Genomic DNA, 22,126 nt, shown 5'->3' on the forward strand with positions numbered 1-22,126 from the left:
GCCGTGTCCATAGACTGAGCCCCAGGCATGGATTGCAAAGTTTCAAGGATTTTTGCCATAGTCACAGACATATTATCCGCAAAAACTGCAAAGTCTGTCCCTGACACCGGGGCAGGACTTACAGGCGTCTCAGCCTGGGTCACTATCTCTCCTGACTCCGGCTGGCGAAGCAGCACCGGATCTGAGCATTGCACACAATGGGGGTCCTTGGAGCCTGCTGGTAGAGCAGCCCCACATGCAGCACACGCAGTGTACACAGCCCTAGCCTTGGCAGCCTTGCGTTTTGCAGATGACATGTTGCTGCCTCCTCAGAGTGATCTGGGTATACAGTCAGGAAGCGACCTCACAGTGCAAGCAATAAGGAAATATATATATGTCCAGTGACACAGTACACTAATACACACTGAGGCACTAGAGGGGCCAGCTGAAAAGCCGCTTACCGCCCGCTTAAGAGCGGGTGTGTGATCTCCAAAGCCCCCTAGTCCAGGTCTCCCAGAGCCTTGCGTCCTTCCTCCAGCCAGACATGCATGTAATGGCTGCCGGCGTCCTGAGAGAGGAGGGGGGGCGGGCCCTGGGCGTTCCTGGCTAAGAGCGGGAAGCCTGCTTCCCTCTGTGCCTAGTGAGAGGGCTGGAGCATGTAAATCAGGCTCCAGCCCTCGTCGCTGCCGTGAAACAGCGTCTCTCCCCTACCCTGATTGACAGGGTGGGGGCGGGAACGAATCGGAGCTGCCGGCGTCCCAGGCCGCAAAAGCCGGGGACTAGATTTATAAACGCCACCGCCGTAAAAGCGCGGTCGGCGTGTCCCCGGCGAACTAAAAGTCACAGCAGCGCCGCCGGTCCAGCGGGGGTCGGCGCTGCGTTCCCACACACAGAAAAAAGTCCCCCAGTAAACTGTAGAGACACTAGCTCTAGCGTTACGGTCCCCGGCGCACTACAACACCCAGCCAGCCCGGAGTGTGTCTGTGCCTGCCGGGGACACAGAGTACCTGTATGATGCAGGGCCATGTCCCTGATGGTACTCCTGCTCGGCATCCACCAGGTTCTATGGGTCTGTGGATGGAGCCCGGCGTCAGAGCTTTGAGGCCGGCAGGATCCCACTTCCACAGAGCCCTACAAGGGGATGTGGAAGGAAAACAGCATGTGGGGCTCCAGCCTCTGTAACAGCAATAGGTACCTCAACCTTACAACACCATCAACGGGTGAGAAGGGAGCATGCTGGGGGCCCCATATGGGCCCTCTTTTCTTCCATCCGACATAGTCAGCAGCTACTGCTGACTAAAATCTGAAAAAAAAAAAAAATTTTTATAATGCAGTTTGGAATATTTGATGCCTTAGTGCACATTGGTGCTGGCTCTTTGTTGTTTCTTTGTTGAATTGGTCGGTGGTTGACCTCCACCTTGCTATGCACCCCAATTTGGGATGTATTCCATCTGTATAGATTTTGGCGTTTGGTGACTGTTCACATTGGGTCATCAGGCTTTGTCCACAGGCTATATATATACTTCATGCAGCATTTGCTTGGACCTGTCCCGCCCACAGCCATGACTCAGTCATGGGTACGGGACTGCAATAGACCAGGTGAGTGCTGCTGAGAGCAGTTCTGCTATTTATATGTGAGGCCGCATGGCACATTTTATAAAAATATTTTAGTGTAGGACTGCTTCAAATGAGATTTGCCGTGACGTGGCGAAGCAGCTCAAGAAATTGCAATTTTTTGCCAAAAATCTCAAAAAAATTTTTATAATGCAGTTTGGAATATTTGATGCCTTAGTGCACATTGGTGCTGGCTCTTTGTTGTTTCTTTGTTGAATTGGTCGGTGGTTGACCTCCACCTTGCTATGCACCCCAATTTGGGATGTATTCCATCTGTATAGATTTTGGCGTTTGGTGACTGTTCACATTGGGTCATCAGGCTTTGTCCACAGGCTATATATATACTTCATGCAGCATTTGCTTGGACCTGTCCCGCCCACAGCCATGACTCAGTCATGGGTACGGGACTGCAATAGACCAGGTGAGTGCTGCTGAGAGCAGTTCTGCTATTTATATGTGAGGCCGCATGGCACATTTTATAAAAATATTTTAGTGTAGGACTGCTTCAAATGAGATTTGCCGTGACGTGGCGAAGCAGCTCAAGAAATTGCAATTTTTTGCCAAAAATCTCAAAAAAATTTTTATAATGCAGTTTGGAATATTTGATGCCTTAGTGCACATTGGTGCTGGCTCTTTGTTGTTTCTTTGTTGAATTGGTCGGTGGTTGACCTCCACCTTGCTATGCACCCCAATTTGGGATGTATTCCATCTGTATAGATTTTGGCGTTTGGTGACTGTTCACATTGGGTCATCAGGCTTTGTCCACAGGCTATATATATACTTCATGCAGCATTTGCTTGGACCTGTCCCGCCCACAGCCATGACTCAGTCATGGGTACGGGACTGCAATAGACCAGGTGAGTGCTGCTGAGAGCAGTTCTGCTATTTATATGTGAGGCCGCATGGCACATTTTATAAAAATATTTTAGTGTAGGACTGCTTCAAATGAGATTTGCCGTGACGTGGCGAAGCAGCTCAAGAAATTGCAATTTTTTGCCAAAAATCTCAAAAAAATTTTTATAATGCAGTTTGGAATATTTGATGCCTTAGTGCACATTGGTGCTGGCTCTTTGTTGTTTCTTTGTTGAATTGGTCGGTGGTTGACCTCCACCTTGCTATGCACCCCAATTTGGGATGTATTCCATCTGTATAGATTTTGGCGTTTGGTGACTGTTCACATTGGGTCATCAGGCTTTGTCCACAGGCTATATATATACTTCATGCAGCATTTGCTTGGACCTGTCCCGCCCACAGCCATGACTCAGTCATGGGTACGGGACTGCAATAGACCAGGTGAGTGCTGCTGAGAGCAGTTCTGCTATTTATATGTGAGGCCGCATGGCACATTTTATAAAAATATTTTAGTGTAGGACTGCTTCAAATGAGATTTGCCGTGACGTGGCGAAGCAGCTCAAGAAATTGCAATTTTTTGCCAAAAATCTCAAAAAAATTTTTATAATGCAGTTTGGAATATTTGATGCCTTAGTGCACATTGGTGCTGGCTCTTTGTTGTTTCTTTGTTGAATTGGTCGGTGGTTGACCTCCACCTTGCTATGCACCCCAATTTGGGATGTATTCCATCTGTATAGATTTTGGCGTTTGGTGACTGTTCACATTGGGTCATCAGGCTTTGTCCACAGGCTATATATATACTTCATGCAGCATTTGCTTGGACCTGTCCCGCCCACAGCCATGACTCAGTCATGGGTACGGGACTGCAATAGACCAGGTGAGTGCTGCTGAGAGCAGTTCTGCTATTTATATGTGAGGCCGCATGGCACATTTTATAAAAATATTTTAGTGTAGGACTGCTTCAAATGAGATTTGCCGTGACGTGGCGAAGCAGCTCAAGAAATTGCAATTTTTTGCCAAAAATCTCAAAAAAATTTTTATAATGCAGTTTGGAATATTTGATGCCTTAGTGCACATTGGTGCTGGCTCTTTGTTGTTTCTTTGTAGAGACACTAGCTCTAGCGTTACGGTCCCCGGCGCACTACAACACCCAGCCAGCCCGGAGTGTGTCTGTGCCTGCCGGGGACACAGAGTACCTGTATGATGCAGGGCCATGTCCCTGATGGTACTCCTGCTCGGCATCCACCAGGTTCTATGGGTCTGTGGATGGAGCCCGGCGTCAGAGCTTTGAGGCCGGCAGGATCCCACTTCCACAGAGCCCTACAAGGGGATGTGGAAGGAAAACAGCATGTGGGGCTCCAGCCTCTGTAACAGCAATAGGTACCTCAACCTTACAACACCATCAACGGGTGAGAAGGGAGCATGCTGGGGGCCCCATATGGGCCCTCTTTTCTTCCATCCGACATAGTCAGCAGCTACTGCTGACTAAAATCTGTGGAGCTATGCGTGGATGTCTGACCTCCTTCGCACAAAGCTTGAAAACTGGAGTACCCGTGATACCACGGGGGGGTATAGCCAGAAGGGGAGGGGCCTTGCACTTTTTAGTGTAGTGCTTTGTGTGGCCTCCGGAGGGCAGTAGCTATACCCCAATCGTCTGGGTCTCCCAATAGAGCGCTGAAGAAATGTATATACACACACACAAAACACACAAACACACACACACACACACACACACACACACACACACACACACATAAACGTCTACTCTTCAGTTCCTAGACTTTGGAGTTAAAGGACCTTGGTGACATCATGGTCACATCACAATGAGGTCACCAAATTAAGCAGTCTTAGGCCATGTGCCCACGGGCGCTCGTACCTGCGGATGTATCCGCAGGTACAGCCGCATGTTTCCCGCAGCTGCCCGCCGGCATCCGCAGCTATCTTTAGCTGCGGGATTCCAGCGATATAGCTGCGGTAAACCTGCGGACTTTCATGCGCATTACCTGTGGACGTCCCGGCCTCTATCTCCATAGCGGAGGGCCTGGATGTCCGCAGGTAATTCCGCAGGAATAATTGACATGCAGTTAGGTGCGGCTGCGGGACATCCGCAGGAGATTCTGCAGCCGCAATATCCGCATCGTGGACAAAGACACTCCCCATGTCTCATAGGGTAACATGGGGAGTGTCTGTACATGCTAAAACCTGCGGATTTATCTGGAAAATCCAGATAATTCCGCAGATTTTCCGCGGCCAACTCCGCAGCAAAAAGCTCCCGTGGGCACATGGCCTTAACCTCAGAATAGAAATGCTGATCTCCCCTCCAAAAGACTGGGGTCCTTGGGCAATTGCCTAGTGTGCCCCCATAAACTTTCCCCCAAACCCTTGCCCTGACTGCAAATAGTGCTTATTTCTGGAGTAGGGATTATATTTCAAGCATACACCAGAAATACATTAAAATTGTGCTGGGGCTTTCTTTCAGCCAGAGAAGGTCTTATTTTCGGGGAAACATTATGTTAGTTTTCTTTTTTTTTTTCCTCACAGGGAAGCGAGAACAATTTCCTCATCAAGTCTCCATCTCTTCCCTCACAAAATGACAAGTGACAGGGGAGGAAGAGAGCTATGGGACAGCACACTGCAGTCAAAGTGAGTTAGTCATTAACCAAGACCACAAAGTTGAGAGCTTCATCAATGATCAGTAGCCATATACAGCACAGCAGCTTAGAACCAACTCCTCAACCGTAGTGCTCCAAATAGGAACTGACAAAGATCAAGAACGGCGCTAACTGGGGAGGCGGAGCCTGGACCGGGAAGAGAGCACACACAGGGAGACTCTCCTGCTGACTCACCATGATACCGTTGGAGCCGCCGCATGGCTGACGATTATGGTGACACCGGAGGGCAGGGGAAGGTACCAGCATCCAGCAGGAGAAGTCTCAGCTCCTGAACCGGATGCATGTCCAGTCGGCGACATAGGGAAGTTGGAGCAGGCAGAGGGCCTGGTTCACAAAATGGCACCGAGGTCAGAGAGGAGGCGGAGAAAGCAAACACAGCCTGCAGGTATCGCATGGAAGCAGCTGCAAAGCTTGCACAGTTTGCAAGACAATCAGAGGAACCTCTGGAGGAGCCTGGTAAGATAGTGGAGGAGAATGGGGAGGAGGAAGATTTGGAGGAGGCTGAAGGAATAGAGGGAAAACCAGGAGAAGACAAACAGGAGGATTCAGGAGAGCAGCAGGCAGCAGAGGAAATACAGGAGAACTCCACTATTAAGGATGTGTTTCAAGTGGTCTCTTGCTGCAAACAGGCCCTCACAACATTAACCCAGCAGGTGCTGGGAATACAGGGAGATATAGCTACTCTCAAAAAAGATCAGAAGAAAACTGATATGAGAACCAGTGCTGTGGAGGAAAGAGTGGGGGCAGCTGAGGATCATATAGTTACACTGCAAAAAGCAGAGAAAAAGTTCCAGCAGCAAATATCTGAGTTGTCCGCAAAAACGGATGACTTGGAGAACTGTTCCAGGAGGAACAATATAAGACTGAGGGCATCCCGGAAAAAGTAGAGGGAAGAAATCCTACTGAATTCATAGAAACGTGGCTTAACCCTAGAACGCGCAAGCAATTCAATCTACCATAGAAAACAAATGACCTAGGGAGACCGAGGGGCATCGTTGAGCTGTGCCATGCAGGTGATCAAGCGGTACGGGGAGATCTCTGGACTATCAATTGGAACAAATCGAATCTGTTTCAGGTGGACGCGGGAGTGGCTAGGTCGATCCTGGGTGATGAGGTCAACAGACTGCGGGTTGTGGACCAGTTTAGATATCTGGGCATTCAGGTGTCCATGCCAATTGGGAATTACATTACTATTAATCTAATCCCTTTGCTGAAGCAACTGCGAAGTAAGATAACTGCTTGGAATAAGCTTTATTTATCAGTAGTAGGACGGATTAATCTTATTAAAATGGTGGTTATGCCCAAGATACTCTATGTGTTGCACAATTCTCCTGTTTGGATCCCTCAGAGTCACTTTAAGGAGATTGATTCCATGTTCCGTGCTCTAATATGGAAGAACAAACAAGCCAGACTTAAACTCGAGACTCTACAGAGACCGAAGGATAAGGGGGGTGTTACGGTTGCTGCGAGCACTGGAGACTATGTCCAGATTTCTTGCTACTGCACATGTGCGAGCGCTGGAGACTAAGTCCTATCTTGGAGCCATTGCACATGTGCGGGTGACAAAATCGCTGACACGAGGTCACATGTCTCTGACACCTTCTATGCCGATTGGTCGCTGGTCATGTGCTTGTGATGCCTTGCTCCGTGATAGGCCAGCATGACGTCACTCCTGTCGTTCTGGCAGCGGATTGGCTCTTGTGTCCTCCATCTTGGAAGAGGCACAGAGTCTATATAAGACCCTGACACACGCCGCATGGCGCTCAGTCCTCTTGGTTCATGCATAAGAGTAGACGCTCTGTGCGCGTTCCTCTAGGCATTCCTCTGTCTATGCTAGGTGAGCGCTACCGGCAGGGTAGCGTTCTTATACCTTACAGCTTCGGCTGCTGTCCGTATCCTTACCTCTTAGGGGAGCGGACATAGGCAGGTGCCTGAGGCACATGGTCTGGCTGGGCCTTGTGGTTCGACTCGTAGGTGGACGTTGCCGCTAGGGTAACGTTCCTTATACTGCGTCTGGCAGTTGTTCGTATCCTCGCACACTAGGGGAGCGAACATAGGTAGGAGCTTTGTGCGGCTTACGCTGCTGTTCGTCTCTTTTGCACCACTAGAAGAGCGGACCTAGGCAGGTGCCATATCTAGTGGTTCGTGTCCTCGCACACTAGTGGAGCGAACGCAGGTAGGAGCTTTGTGCGGCTTACGCTGCTGTTCGTCTCTTTTGCACCACTAGAAGAGCGGACCTAGGTAGGTGCCATTTCGCACACATTGCCTTTGTCTCTGTGATTATTAACAGAGATCATTCCACACACCCTCCAAGTAAGGGAGGAATTGCTTTACTTACTTATTATATCCTTCTGTGAGTTAACAGAGGTATTGCACTCTGCCATAGTCTGCAGCAGAGTCTTTGCACGGTGGACCCTGACTGTCTGATACTCCTTTAAGTTATTATCAGACAGCCCCCCATAACATTAGGACTGAGCCAAGGGTCTGGCAGTTATGGCAGAATATCAGCAGTTACACCGTTACATACAAGTACTTGAGTCACGGCTCAAGAGTATAGAGGATAAACCTCAGACCATGGTGACATCTGCACATGATCCTCGACTTGCTCTGCCAAACAGATATTCTGGCGATGCCAGATCATGTCGTGGTTTCATTAGTCAGTGTCAGATACACCTAGAGGTCAACTCTTCTTGCTTCTCTACGGAGAGGTCCAGAGTAGGCTTTATCATCTCCTTACTTCAGGACAAAGCCTTAGAATGGGCGACTCCCCTATGGGAGCGCTCTGATGTGGTTACTCTGAGACATCAAGACTTTCTTGATGCTCTTAAGGCGGTATTCATGGGTCCGCAGGTTACCCATGATGCGGCCCTGAGACTGTTAGATCTATCTCAGGGTTCGTTATCCACTAGTTCTTATGCCATTGCTTTTAGAACTCTGGTGGCAGAACTAGATTGGCCAGAGAAGGTGTTGATTCCTATCTTCTGGAGAGGGTTGGCAGGCTATGTCAAGGATGCTCTTGCTACTCGTGAGGTCCCTGCTTCTCTGGAGGACTTGATCACAGTAGCAACGAGGATCGATGTACGCCATAAGGAACGTAGACTCGAGGTCTCTTCCTCACGCCCTAAGCATCGGGCTATTCCAGTTGTTGAGGGTCCACTACCATCTTCCTCAGCATCTGAAACATCTCCCACTCCTATGGAGTTAGGTCATACGTCTTCCAGACTACGCAAGTCTGGTCCTCCTATATGTTACGTATGTCGTCAGGCTGGGCACTATGCCAACAAGTGTCCTAGTCGTCAGGGAAACTCCCTGGTCTAGTAACCATTAGAGGGGGGTTACTAGAGACGTCTTCTGCACCCTCTAAGTGTTGTATCCCAGGTCAGCTCTCGTTATCTGAGAATACATGGCCTATTATGGCTTTTGTGGATTCCGGAGCTGACGGGACTTTTGTGTCCTCAGGATTTGTAAAGGGACACAATATTCCCTCTATCATGTTAGAGGCACCTATTCCTGTACGTGTTGTTAATGGAACTATGTTGTCTGACTCCATTACATTGAGGACAGTTCCCTTGCGCCTTTCCCTGTCTCAGGGTCACATAGAGGAGATTTCTTTTCTTGTTTTGCCTGAGGGTATAGACGACATCCTTCTGGGTCTCCCATGGCTTCGGACTCATGCTCCTCACATTGATTGGGAGTCTGACAGCATTATTAGTTGGGGTTCGAAATGTCAGTCCCGATGTCTTCCCTTACCACCTAAGGTCATTGCGGTTGCATCTACTGATCTCTCTCCCATACCTACACCCTATCTGGATTTCGCTGACGTGTTCTCCAAACAGGGTGCTGAGGTTCTTCCACCCCATAGGCCGTATGACTGTGCCATAGACCTTATCCCAGGTTCAGTTCCACCTAAAGGCAGGGTTTACCCCCTGTCGATACCTGAGTCGGAGGCCATGTCGACCTATATAAGAGAGAGTTTAGAGAAGGGGTTCATTCGTAAGTCTGTCTCTCCCGCGGGAGCTGGGTTTTTCTTTGTTCGGAAGAAAGAGGGTGATTTGCGTCCCTGCATAGATTACAGGGGTCTCAACGCAATCACAATAAAGAACAAATACCCATTACCTTTAATTTCGGAGCTCTTTGACAGACTGAGAGGAGCTCAAGTTTTTACGAAGTTGGATCTGCGGGGTGCGTATAACTTGGTACGAATTTGAAAGGGTGACGAATGGAAGACCGCTTTTAACACCCGAGACGGTCACTATGAATACCTCGTCATGCCTTTTGGGTTATGTAATGCACCCGCAGTATTTCAGGACTTCGTAAACGATGTGTTCAGGGATTTACTGTTATCCTCAGTAGTGGTGTATCTGGACGACATCCTGATTTTTTCTCCTGATCTGGAGACTCATCGTCAGGATGTCGTTCGTGTCCTTTCCCGTTTAAGGGAGCACTCATTGTTTGCTAAACTCGAGAAATGTGTATTCGAGCAGTCCTCATTGCCTTTTTTGGGTTACATTATCTCACAAGAGGGCCTGGCTATGGATCCTGCGAAGCTCTCTGCTGTCCTGCAATGGTCCGAACCTCATTCCTTGAAGGCGGTGCAACGCTTCTTAGGATTCATAAATTATTACAGGCAGTTCATACCCCATTTTTCTACTTTGGTGGCCCCTTTGGTGGCCTTGACTAAGAAAGGTGCTAATCCCAAAGCCTGGTCTACTGAGACATCTCAGGCTTTTGAGGCAGTAAAAAGACACTTTTCAACTGCACCCGTTCTTCAAAGACCTGATGAGAGTAAGCCCTTCCTCTTAGAGGTTGATGCCTCTTCAGTGGGTGCTGGTGCGGTCTTGTATCAAAAGAACGGTGCAGGTAGAAAAAGGCCGTGTTTCTTCTTTGCGAAAACCTTTTCACCGGCAGAGAGAAACTATACCATTGGGGATAGGGAACTGCTCGCCTTGAGATTAGCCTTGGAGGAGTGGCGTCACTTGCTGGAAGGAGCGAAACATCCTTTCCAGGTCTATACAGACCATAAGAATCTGACGTACTTACAAACCGCTCAGCGTCTGAATCCTCGCCAAGCCCGCTGGTCCTTGTTTTTCTCCCGCTTTAACTTCTCCATCAACTATCTGTCTGGGAGTAAGAATAACAAGGCAGATGCCCTGTCTCGCTCTATGCTTTCTACCCAGGAAGAGATTGACGAACCTCGTCTTATCCTTCCCTCCAGGGTTTTTCATACGCTCTCCCCTGTGACGTTAGACCAAATCCCACCGGGCAAGACCTTTGTTCCGCCTGATCGACAGAATGATACACTGTCATGGGCCCACACCTCAAAGGTGGGTGGGCATTTTGGTATTAGGCGGACACGAGAGTTACTGGAGAGGTGGTATTGGTGGCCACACTTAGCCAGCCACGTCAAGAGATATGTCGGTTCCTGCTACTCGTGTGCTCGCAACCGTCCATTACGGCAGAGACCGGCTGGGCTCTTGCATCCTTTACCAGTGCCAGATAGACCATGGGAGGTGGTAGGCATGGACTTTGTGGGTGATCTTCCATGTTCACAGGGACATAGATTTGTGTGGGTCATTACGGACCATTTCTCCCGGATGGTTCATCTCGTACCGTTATCGAGAATCCCATCTTCCAGGGTACTAGCCAAACTATTCCTCAAGCATGTCTTTAGGCTTCACGGGATGCCAGATCGTATCATTTGTGATAGAGGCCCGCAATTTACTTCCCGTTTCTGGCGAGATCTTTGTAGCCTTCTGCAAATTGAGTTGAATTTTTCTTCGGCATACCATCCGGAGACCAATGGTTTGGTTGAACGTACCAATCAATCTATGATTATATACCTTCGACACTTTGTTGCTGAGAACCACGATAACTGGTCCTCCCTCCTACCCTGGGCAGAATTTGCCCTTAACAATTCGCTGGCTGAGGCCACTGGGCAGACACCGTTCGTACTCAATAATGGGCAACACCCTAGGGTACCGGTACCGTTTCCTGCTGCTGCACCTCCTCCTCTTGTGGCCGACTGGGCAACTAATGCCAGAGAGGTTTGGGATCGGACTCAAGAGTCGATCCAAGCAGCTAAGGACCGTATGAAGACGGTGTCCGATCGGTTTCGTCGCCCGGCTCCTGTCTTTTCTCCAGGGGACTTTGTGTGGCTCTCTGCAAAACACGTGAGACTTAGAGTGAGCTCTGTCAAATTTGCTCCTCGCTTCCTGGGTCCTTATGAGGTTCTTCGACAGGTAAATCCTGTAGTCTACCAATTGAAGTTACCCGTCCATCTTAGGATTCATGACAAATTCCATGTCTCACTGCTAAAGCCGGCTATTTTACCTCACGCTCGTGAAGTGCACTCTCCTGCCTCTGATTCCTCTCGCTCTAGCTATGAGGTACGAGCCATAGTTGGTTCTAAGATGGTTAGAGGGCGCAGGTTCTTCTTGATAGATTGGGAGGGTTACGGCCCGGAACATCGCTCTTGGGAGCCTGAGGAGGCTGTCCATGCTTCTGACTTAGTTGCCGATTACCTGCGTCGCCGGGAGGGGGGCCCTTGAGGGGGAGGTACTGTTACGGTTGCTGCGAGCACTGGAGACTATGTCCAGATTTCTTGCTACTGCACATGTGCGAGCGCTGGAGACTAAGTCCAGATTTCTTGCTACTGCACATGTGCGAGCGCCGGAGATTAAGTCCTATCTTGGAGCCATTGCACATGTGCGGGTGACATCATCGCTGACACGAGGTCACATGTCTCTGACACCTTCTATGCCGATTGGTCGCTGGTCATGTGCTTGTGATGCCTTGCTCCGTGATAGGCCAGCATGACGTCACTCCTGTCGTTCTGGCAGCGGATTGGCTCTTGTGTCCTCCATCTTGGAAGAGGCACAGAGTCTATATAAGACCCTGACACACGCCGCATGGCGCTCAGTCCTCTTGGTTCATGCATAAGAGTAGACGCTCTGTGCGCGTTCCTCTAGGCATTCCTCTGTCTATGCTAGGTGAGCGCTACCGGCAGGGTAGCGTTCTTATACCTTACAGCTTCGGCTGCTGTCCGTATCCTTACCTCTTAGGGGAGCGGACATAGGCAGGTGCCTGAGGCACATGGTCTGGCTGGGCCTTGTGGTTCGACTCGTAGGTGGACGTTGCCGCTAGGGTAACGTTCCTTATACTGCGTCTGGCAGTTGTTCGTATCCTCGCACACTAGGGGAGCGAACAGAGGTAGGAGCTTTGTGCGGCTTACGCTGCTGTTCGTCTCTTTTGCATCACTAGAAGAGCGGACCTAGGCAGGTGCCATATCTAGTGGTTCGTGTCCTCGCACACTAGTGGAGCGAACGCAGGTAAGAGCTTTGTGCGGCTTACGCTGCTGTTCGTCTCTTTTGCACCACTAGAAGAGCGGACCTAGGTAGGTGCCATTTCGCACACATTGCCTTTGTCTCTGTGATTATTAACAGAGATCATTCCACACACCCTCCAAGTAAGGGAGGAATTGCTTTACTTACTTATTATATCCTTCTGTGAGTTAACAGAGGTATTGCACTCTGCCATAGTCTGCAGCAGAGTCTTTGCACGGTGGACCCTGACTGTCTGATACTCCTTTAAGTTATTATCAGACAGCCCCCCGTAACAGGGGGGCTAGCACTACCCAATCCGGGAATATATTATCTGGCATCTCAGAGTCAACATTTCAGGGGATGGGCAGATTTAGGGGTGGTAGACCCAGCATCCAGACTGTTAGGGCATGTTCTGCATCGGAAACCATTAGTTTTCGGACTGGAGGACGGATCATTTGGGAGAGTAGGAAAAACGAGCCCCACACTTAGCCTGATGAATAGAATCTGGAGGAAGATCAAGCAAATAAGAGGGATTACAGCAATAACTGAATTCTCTCTGTTGTGGGACAATGAAAACTTCTCTGAGATATACAAGATAGGCAAAATTAAGGAATGGGCACGTAAAGGTATATAGGGCAAATTCTTAGCCAGGGACGTCTGAAATAGTTTACACAAATAAGGTTGGGATATCCCCACTTGGGTGGTACCAGTACAAACGGTTGGCGCATGCAGTGGTGGCTCAGGGGGTTAAGCAATCATTGCTGGCACAGGAAGACCTAGTACTGAAATATGTGTGTAGTAGTGGACCTACAAGAGGAATCATATCTACTATATATAGGGACCTACTGCATACATATTTGCTTGATCACCCTGTAAACACTAGGACTAAATGGGAGGCAGAGATAGACGGGATCACTGTTGAGGTATGGGATATTGTTTTGAAATACACACCGAAATTATCAGTGAGTGAACCATCAAGATTATCCCACCTCTAAGTGGTGCATTGGGCATATAGATCCCCGCTAATTATGTGGAAAATGGGATTGAGGAGTAACTCAGACTGTCCTAGATGTAATGGAGAAGGTGCCAGCATTTTCCACATGATGTGGATGTGCCCCAGGTTGGCACCCTTTTGGATAACTGTTCTTAATAGAATAGAAGGAGCTTATAGATGTAAACTTCCCAGACTACCCTTGGTATGTCTTCTAGGTTACATGGAAGAAATTAGAGTAAACAACAATTTTAAAATAGTGATAGCCAGACTGCTGTATGCGGCAAGGAAAGTAATTGCCAAACACTGGATGCAGGGGGACCCACCGACTAGAGGGGAATTTGTTGCATATGTTAATCATATTGTTCAAATGGAGAGAAGCATATATGGGAAAAGGAAACAACTTGCACTTTTTGATAGATTGTGGAACCAGTGGTTGCAATATGGATCAATATTAGAGTTGGGAGATGTTGGACTATGGGCAGAGATAGTTAGTTCTATACATTCCAATATATGCTATTGAAGGGTTACAATGTAAGATCTTTGATATTGATATGGGTAATATGTACGCTGAGGGGGGAGGGGGAGGGGATGTTGGGGAGGGAAAGTTTATAGTTCTGCTCCTTATTGCTGGAAATATAACACATGTTTTGTATACTTGGTGAAAAATAAAAATGTATCTGATTTAAAAAAAAAGAACGGCGCTAACTAGTAGAATATGAAAGAGGAACTATGGAGAAGAGCTGAGATGCTCAGTGCACCATGAAGAAGTGGAAATGAAGGGGGTCAGGATGCGCGCATTGCTTGTATAGGTTTCCCCGCAGATCATCCACGTACCAAGAACTGTGCACGCCCCCTAGTTCCGAGGCAAGGCACCTGTCAGTTAGCTGGACTGATTCACTTGTGTAACAAGAGGACAGCAGCTTGCAGTGTATGGAAACACCTGCAATTTGCGAAGATAAACTGGCTAAAAAATATAGCCAATTTAAAAAATGTCTAAATAAAACCCGTGAAGCAAAGCAAGAAAAAAAAATACAAAAATGTATAAAGTTTTTTATCTGCATACCTTCCATTGTCATCAATAATTTAATAGTAGACAATAAGAAAAAAACAGAAAAATACATAGTTAAACTCCCCAACAAAATAATGTTAAAAAACATGTCACATAGCCTGCAAAAATGCCAAGCAGACATTGAATTGAAATGACAGTTTTTACCTTTTCTACCAGTGGTATTAACTGTTGATGTTCTGCTAATGTTTTCAACAATTCCATGATGAATGGAAGATAGTTGTGCTTCCTTCTGATATTCTCAATCTAGTTAAAGAAGACATACACATTATTTTCAAAGTTCATTTTTTTTTTTTTTATACAAAATTAAAAAGTACTCTTATGACTTCACAACCCATAAAAACAAGTCTAAATCAATTCAATTGTTCACTTTAACTTACGAAACAGACAGTCAAAATGATTAAGACTTCCAATTTAATGGTTATGAGGGTTTTTTGTTTTTCTCTATTTCCCTCCAGTAAGTAATCCATCTATATTCACAAAATAAAGAAAAATGTATTACCTCTTTCCTGTTAATATTGACTAGTGGGAGACTGAATGTGTGAAACTTTATTTTCATTACAGTCAAGCCTAAAACTAGCTTTTAGGCTATGTGCGCACTAGAAGAGTGATTTTTCAAGAAAATTTCTTCAGAAACTTCTGGGAGTTGAAGATTACCGCATCTGCGGTAAAAAACCGTGGGAAAAACGCATGCGATTTTGCCACGGTTTTTCCGCAGGTTGGTCCCTGCGGTTTTTTATGCTGTAACTGCAATAAATAATATAGATAGATAATATAGATAATCGATAGACAGACAGATAATGGATACAGGGAAAGATGGATAGATGAATATAGATAGATGAGAAAGACCTATATAATGTCACACCTTTCTGCATATTCTAAGCTGGCACCCTTTAGTGACTTTCATGTGGCACTAAAGGGTGCTTAGCCTTGTATTTAGCCAAAAAATACATAAATAATTAAAAAAAACACGACGTGAGGTCCCTTCTATCTTTTGTAGCCAGCTAGGGTAAAGCAGATGACTGCAGGCTGCAGCTGGCAGCTTTACCTTGGCTGGTAATCCATAACAGAGGGCACCCCACGCTGTTATTTTACATTAAATAAATAATTTAAAACCAAAAATGTGGGGTCCCCCCCAAATTGGATCACCAGCCAAGGTAAAGCAGACAGCTGTGGTCTGGTATTCTCAGACTAGGGAGGTCCACCGTTATTGGACACTCCCCAGTCTAAAAATAGCAGGCCACAGCCACCCCAGAAGTGGCGCATCCACTAGACGTGCCAATCCTGGCGCTTTGCCCCAACTCATCTCGTTGCCCTGGTGCGGTGGCAAACAAGGTAATATATGGGGTTGATGCCAGATATGTAATGTCACCTGGCATCAGACCCTGGGGTTTGTGATGTCAAGCGTCTATCAGATACCCGACATCACGAACCCAGTCAGTAAGAAATAAAAAAAGACAAAAAAGTTTTATTTGAAAAAACACTCCCCAAAACATTCCCTCTTTCACCAATTTATTGAAAAGAACAATCAATTCCAGGTCCGGCATAATCCAATAAGGGGGTCCCACGACGATCCATACAATAGTCACTGTCCCAGTCAATGAAGCACAAAATGTTCCCCATTGGCTGGGAGAGCAGTGCAGTGACCTGAGCTAACATCAATAGGTCAGCCCAGGTCACTGCAGGGGATGACGAGAGCTGCTGTCAGAAGGTTAGATGGGATAATTACTTGCAGTGATGATCTCCTGCACTCCTGACGTCAGCGCTGTCACTGACTTCTATGCCCGCCGCGTTCTCAGCGAAGAATCGCGTGAGCCCGTGAAGTCACCGCTAGTGACAGTCTCGGGCCGTCCACGAGATGTGATGTGAGAACTCGGCGGGCAATGGAAGTCAGTGACAGCGCTGACGTCAGGAGAGCAGGAGATCGTCACAGCAGGTAAAGATCTCATCTAACCTCCTGACAGCAGCGCTAGTCATCCCCGCGGCTGCCAGCACTGCAGTGTAACAAGCTGCTGATACTACAGTGCGGGCAGACACTGACGGGCGGGCAGCCGCGGGGCTGGAGCGGGACACAGACTGCACGGGCACCTGGAGGTCACACGGAAGTGCTTCTGTGCGGCGTCCAGGGAGTGTGATGTGTGTGTGTTTATGCTCTGCTTCACTTCCTCTTCCTATCATAATGACATCACTTCCCCGCAAAACGCAGGCAGTGATGAACATTACCGCAGGTAAACCGCGGCTATACCGCACATCATTTGCTACCTGTGGTATTTTGCGATTACACTACAGTGAATGGAGTGAAATACCGCAGGTACCTCCGGAAAAGAAGTGACATGCACATTTTGTCAAGAAATTTTCTCAAGAAATTCTGCAGAAAAAATTTTCTTGAGAAAAAAAACGCAGTGTGCGCACAGCTATTTTTTTCCCATAGGTTTTGCTGGGAAATGTCTGCAGAAAGGTTACAAACATTTCTCAAGAAATTTTTGCAGCAAAACCACGGGTAAAAACACAGTGTGCGCACAGAGCCTTAAGCCCGCCATGTAGATGCCTGGCTAGCGCTGCAAAATGTGGCTTGTCACATTTATAGCAAAAGACGCGCCAAATGTTTAAAAAGGAGAAAAAAAAGGCCCTTTTTCACTTAGAAAACATACATAACTGGTATTACCACATCCAAAACAAAACTTAAAATAAATATGTCGCAAAAGGAGAGGAGTTTGGCAGCACTCTGCGGTGTCAAAATATCTGTTTTATTTTTCCTTTTTGCAGACAGGTGATACAAACATAGGGGAGCGAGGGGGAGCGGAGCACAAGGACGACGGTACCGTTTCGCACCTCTAGGGGTGCTTTCACGGGTCCATACGGGTCAGGACTTCCACTTGCCGTCAGCTGTTCCATTCAGTAAAGTCCTATGTGAGTATACAGCAGCCGGTCTGCACTCCAAAGTGCCCATATGACGGGCTCCATATGGAATTAAGCCACAGGACTTCATTGCAGTTTGTTCCACAGAATGGTAAGCAGTGCAGTGCACTACCTGATGTATGCATGCCTTGAGCAGCCGTTCGAGGGTGAATATGTCTGCACTCGATGCAAGCATGTTGCGTATTTGGAAGCCAAGGTAACTGATCTAAATAAGCAGCTTGCAACACTCAGGGGCATTGCAAACCTGGAGAGGAGTTTAGAGCTCACTGAGCTTTCTCTGGCTGGGGCCAGTGATATGGAGGAGGGTGGAGGTGGAGAAGATCAGGACCCAGAGGTAGGTAGTTGGGTAACAGTTAGAAGAAGAGGTAGGGGGAAAAGTGTCAGGGAGCCTAGTCCTGACCTGGCACAACCTAGTAAATATGCCTGTTTGGCTGATATTAAAAATGAAGGGCCAGGACTAGGGTCACTACAGCAGGACGTTGCTCCTAGCAACCAGGAAAACAACTGCTGTAGGAAGGAGGGAAATAGGAGTGCAGCAAAGCCCAGACAGATGTTAGTGGTAGGGGACTCTATAATTAGGCGGACAGACAGGGTCATCTGTCGCCGAGACCGTGAATGCCGAACAGTGTGTTGTCTGCCGGGTGCTCGGGTTCGGCATATTGCGGATCGGATAGACAGATTGCTGGGTGGGGCTGGGGAAAACCCAGCGGTCATGGTGCACATTGGTACTAATGACAAAGTTAGAGGCAGGTGGAAGGTCCTTAAAAATGATTACAGGGAACTAGGAGAGAAGCTGAAGTCCAGGACCTCCAAGGTGGTGTTTTCAGAAATACTACCGATGCCACGAGCGTCACTAGAAAGACAGCGGGAGCTTAGGGAGATAAATACGTGGCTTAGAAATTGGTGCAGGAAGGAAGGGTTCAGGTTCATGGAGAACTGGGCTGACTTCTCAGTCGGCTACAGGCTCTACGGTAGGGACGGGCTGCACCTCAATGGGGAAGGTGCAGCTGTGCTGGGGGAGAAAATGGTCAGATGGATGGAGGAGCTTTTAAACTAGGATCTGGGGGGAGGGAGGGTAGTGGAGCAAAAATGGGGATAGATAGAGCAGATAGAGACAGTGAGATGGTAGGGGTCAATGAAGGATTAGGGGGGGATGGGACATTCAAGGAACGTAGGGAGGCTAGGAGTAATAAAGGTGTTAATAGGATTAAATGTCTACTGGCAAATGCAAGAAGTCTTGCAAACAAAATGAATGAATTGGAGACTCTTATGTCAACCATGGATTATGATGTGGTCGGCATTACGGAAACCTGGCTCGATGAAAGCCATGACTGGGTGACAAACATACAGGGTTATAGTACATTTAGGAAGGACAGGAAAGACAAAAAAGGTGGTGGGGTGTGTATATTTATCAAATCTAACCTAAAACCTGTGTTGAATGATGACATTGGGGGGAACTGCAACAATGTAGAGTCAGTATGGGTAAATGTACATGGGGAGGGGAATAATGGAAAAATGCTAATTGGAGTTTGTTATAAGCCTCCTAACATACCTGAACAAATAGAGGGTGAAATGCTGGAACAAATTGAAAAGGCAGCTAATAATAATAATCGGGTTCTTATTATGGGGGATTTCAACTATCCAGACATACAGTGGGACATAGAAACTTCTGGTTGTGCTAAAAGCTGTAGATTCTTATCTACCATTCAAGACAATTACCTCTCTCAGATGGTAGATGAACCGACGAGGGGAGATAATTTGCTAGATTTGGTCCTGTCAAATAGACCGGATACAATTTCAGATCTACAGGTCCGGGAGCACTTGGGCACCAGCGATCATAATATGGTAAGCTTCAACGTAATATTCAATAAAACATTTCAAAGGGGAAATGCTAAAACCTGGAATTTTAGGAAAGCTGATTTCAACAAATTAAGGGAAGAGCTTAAATGTGTAGATTGGGACAAAGTCATGGTAACTGGGGATACTGAATATAAATGGGGAAAGTTTAAGGATATACTGCTAGAGTCCTGTAAAAAACGTATACCCTCTGGTAATAAAACGTCCCGGAATAAAAAGAAACCACTATGGATAAATAAGACTGTACAAAGTATAATAAAACAAAAACAAAGGGCGTTTAAAATCTTGAAGGCTGAGAATACAGAAATAGCATTTCAGGAGTATAAAGATATCAATAGGCAATGCAAAAAAGAAATCAAACAAGCAAAACTAGCTACTGAAACAAAAATCGCCAATGACATTAAAATAAATCCCAAAATCTTTTATAAATACATTAATGCCAAAAGGAAAACAAAGGATAGTATTGGCCCCTTAAAATATAATAACAAGTTAGTTATAGAGGACAAACAAAAGACTGAGATATTAAATAGGCATTTCTCTTCTGTGTTCACCAAGGAACTGACTGTACCAGGCATCATTCAACAAGTGAAAAATCAAAGTTCACCACCCGATATAATTAATTTAACACAAGAAGTACGCCTACGTCTGAGTAAATTAAACATTGACAAATCCCCAGGGCCAGATGGCATTCATCCACGAATATTGAGGGAATTGAGCTCCGTAATTGACAGACCGCTGTATCTTATCTTTTTAGACTCGCTTGTAGCAGGGTTGGTGCCTCAGGATTGGAGGATTGCTGATGTGGTACTGATATTTAAGAAAGGTAAGAGGGTAGATCCAGGCAACTACCGTCCAGTAAGCCTGACATCAGTAGTATGCAAAGTTTTTGAGGGCATTTTAAGGAATGACATGCAAAAATATGTTGCAGAAAATAATATAACTGACAGATAGCATGGATTAATAAAAGATAAATCGTGTCTAACCAACCTGTTGGGGTTCTATGAGGGGGTAAGTGCAAACCTGGATATTGGTAATGCAGCTGATGTGATTTATTTGGACTTTGCAAAGGCATTTGATACTGTACCACATAATAGCCTTATACTAAAGCTCCAGAAGCAAGGACTAGGGGAAACTATATGCAACTGGGTAAGGAATTGGCTAAAAGATAGGAAACAAAGAGTAGTCATAAATGGAACATTCTCTAAATGGGCCATAGTCAGCAGTGGGGTGCCACAGGGATCTGTGCTAGGACCAATTCTTTTCAATCTCTTTATTAATGACCTTGTGGATGGGATTGATAGTAAAGTGTCAGTCTTTGCTGATGACACCAAACTATGTAGGATATTAAAAACTGACCTTGATAGTATAATATTACAAAAAGATCTGGATAAGATGTCAGAATGGGCAGATACTTGGCAAATGAGATTTAATGTTGATAAATGTAAAGTAATGCACCTAGGACGGAGTAATCCTATAACTGCGTATACATTAAATGGAAGTAAAATCGGGACTACAGAACAGGAGAAGGACTTGGGTATTCTCATTACAAATAAGCTGAGCAGCAGCACTCAATGTCAAGCAGCAGCTGCAAAAGCAAACAAGATGCTAGGGTGTATAAAAAGAGAGATTAGATCCCGTGATCCCAACGTATTGTTACCCCTCTATAAATCACTTGTAAGGCCACATCTGGAATATGGGATTCAGTTTTGGGCTCCACATTTTAAAAAGGACATTCAAAAGTTAGAGTCAGTTCAAAGGCAGGCAACTAGACTACTACAAGGAATGGAAGGTCTCCCATATGACGACAGGTTGAAAAAGTTAGATATGTTTAGCTTAGAAAAAAGACGTCTCAGAGGAGATCTCATTTATATGTATAAATACATGTGTGGTCAATATAAAGGACTGGCACATGACTTATTTCTTCCGAAGACAATACTAAGGACCAGGGGGCATTCACTGCGAGTGGAAGAAAAGCGATTCCGACAGCTAAATAGGAAAGGGTTCTTTACAGTTAGAGCAGTCAGACTGTGGAATACCCTACCACAAGAGGTAGTAATGGCAGATACTATAACAGCTTTCAAAAAAGGGCTGGATGATTTCCTCAGTACACACAACATTGTTGGTTATAAATGACTTTGTGACCAAATGTAGAACTGGTGGAGGAAGGTTGAACTAGATGGACCTAGGTCTTTTTTCAACCTTAGTAACTATGTAACTATGTAACTACCTCTTTCTATTATACTTGATTTATCAAAACTTAAAATGAAAACAGCCACAAATTAAATGTAAAAAATAAAAAAGGTCCCATTCATGAAGACCGGAGTTAACGCCTTGATCAGGGTGCCTGTTGAGTCAGATACTCCTGAATAGGGATGGGTGAACCCGAACTGTAAAGTTTGGTGTCTGTACCAAATATGTGGCTTTCTGGGATGTTCGTGTTACAGTTCGTGTAACCGTTCGGGTCCAGGCGATGTTAAAAAGAAAAAGAAAAAAAAAAAAAAGCACATTATTAAAAAAAACCATTCTGATCATACTTACAGGTCCCGCGACGCGTCCTGCAGACTCTGCCTCCCAGCGCTTCTGCTAACACGTCCGTCCGATCATTGCTGTTCCCTCGGTAAGCACCTATGGCTAAAAGGACCTACCGTGACGTCATACCCATGTGACCAGTCACGTGTGAATGTTGTATTACCTCATTGGCTACAGACTGGTCACGTGAGTATGGCGTCATCACAGGTCCTGGCACCCAGCGATGCGAGTGTCATCCAATCGTAGCACACAATCTCCCGACGGCAGCGGCTAAGCTGCATGTATGTCCACAGCTGAAGCGCTGCTGTCGGGAGAGTGGGGT

General features: G+C 46.5%; 1 protein-coding gene across 4 annotated transcripts in view; it reads right to left on the reverse strand.

Moving 5' to 3' along the window:
• UCHL5 (ubiquitin C-terminal hydrolase L5) overlaps positions 1–22,126 on the reverse strand; it is a 578,874-nt gene that overhangs the window by 11,907 nt on the left and 544,841 nt on the right. For all 4 annotated transcript variants that reach the window (XM_075321965.1, XM_075321962.1, XM_075321964.1 and 1 more), the window contains one exon: positions 14,647–14,745. In XM_075321965.1, coding sequence (XP_075178080.1) covers positions 14,647–14,745 — 99 coding nt within the window. The remainder of the gene's footprint in view (positions 1–14,646; positions 14,746–22,126) is intronic.

This window comes from Anomaloglossus baeobatrachus, chromosome 8 (assembly GCF_048569485.1).
Source record: "Anomaloglossus baeobatrachus isolate aAnoBae1 chromosome 8, aAnoBae1.hap1, whole genome shotgun sequence".
In the NCBI taxonomy this organism is placed as follows: Eukaryota; Metazoa; Chordata; class Amphibia; order Anura; family Aromobatidae; genus Anomaloglossus; species Anomaloglossus baeobatrachus.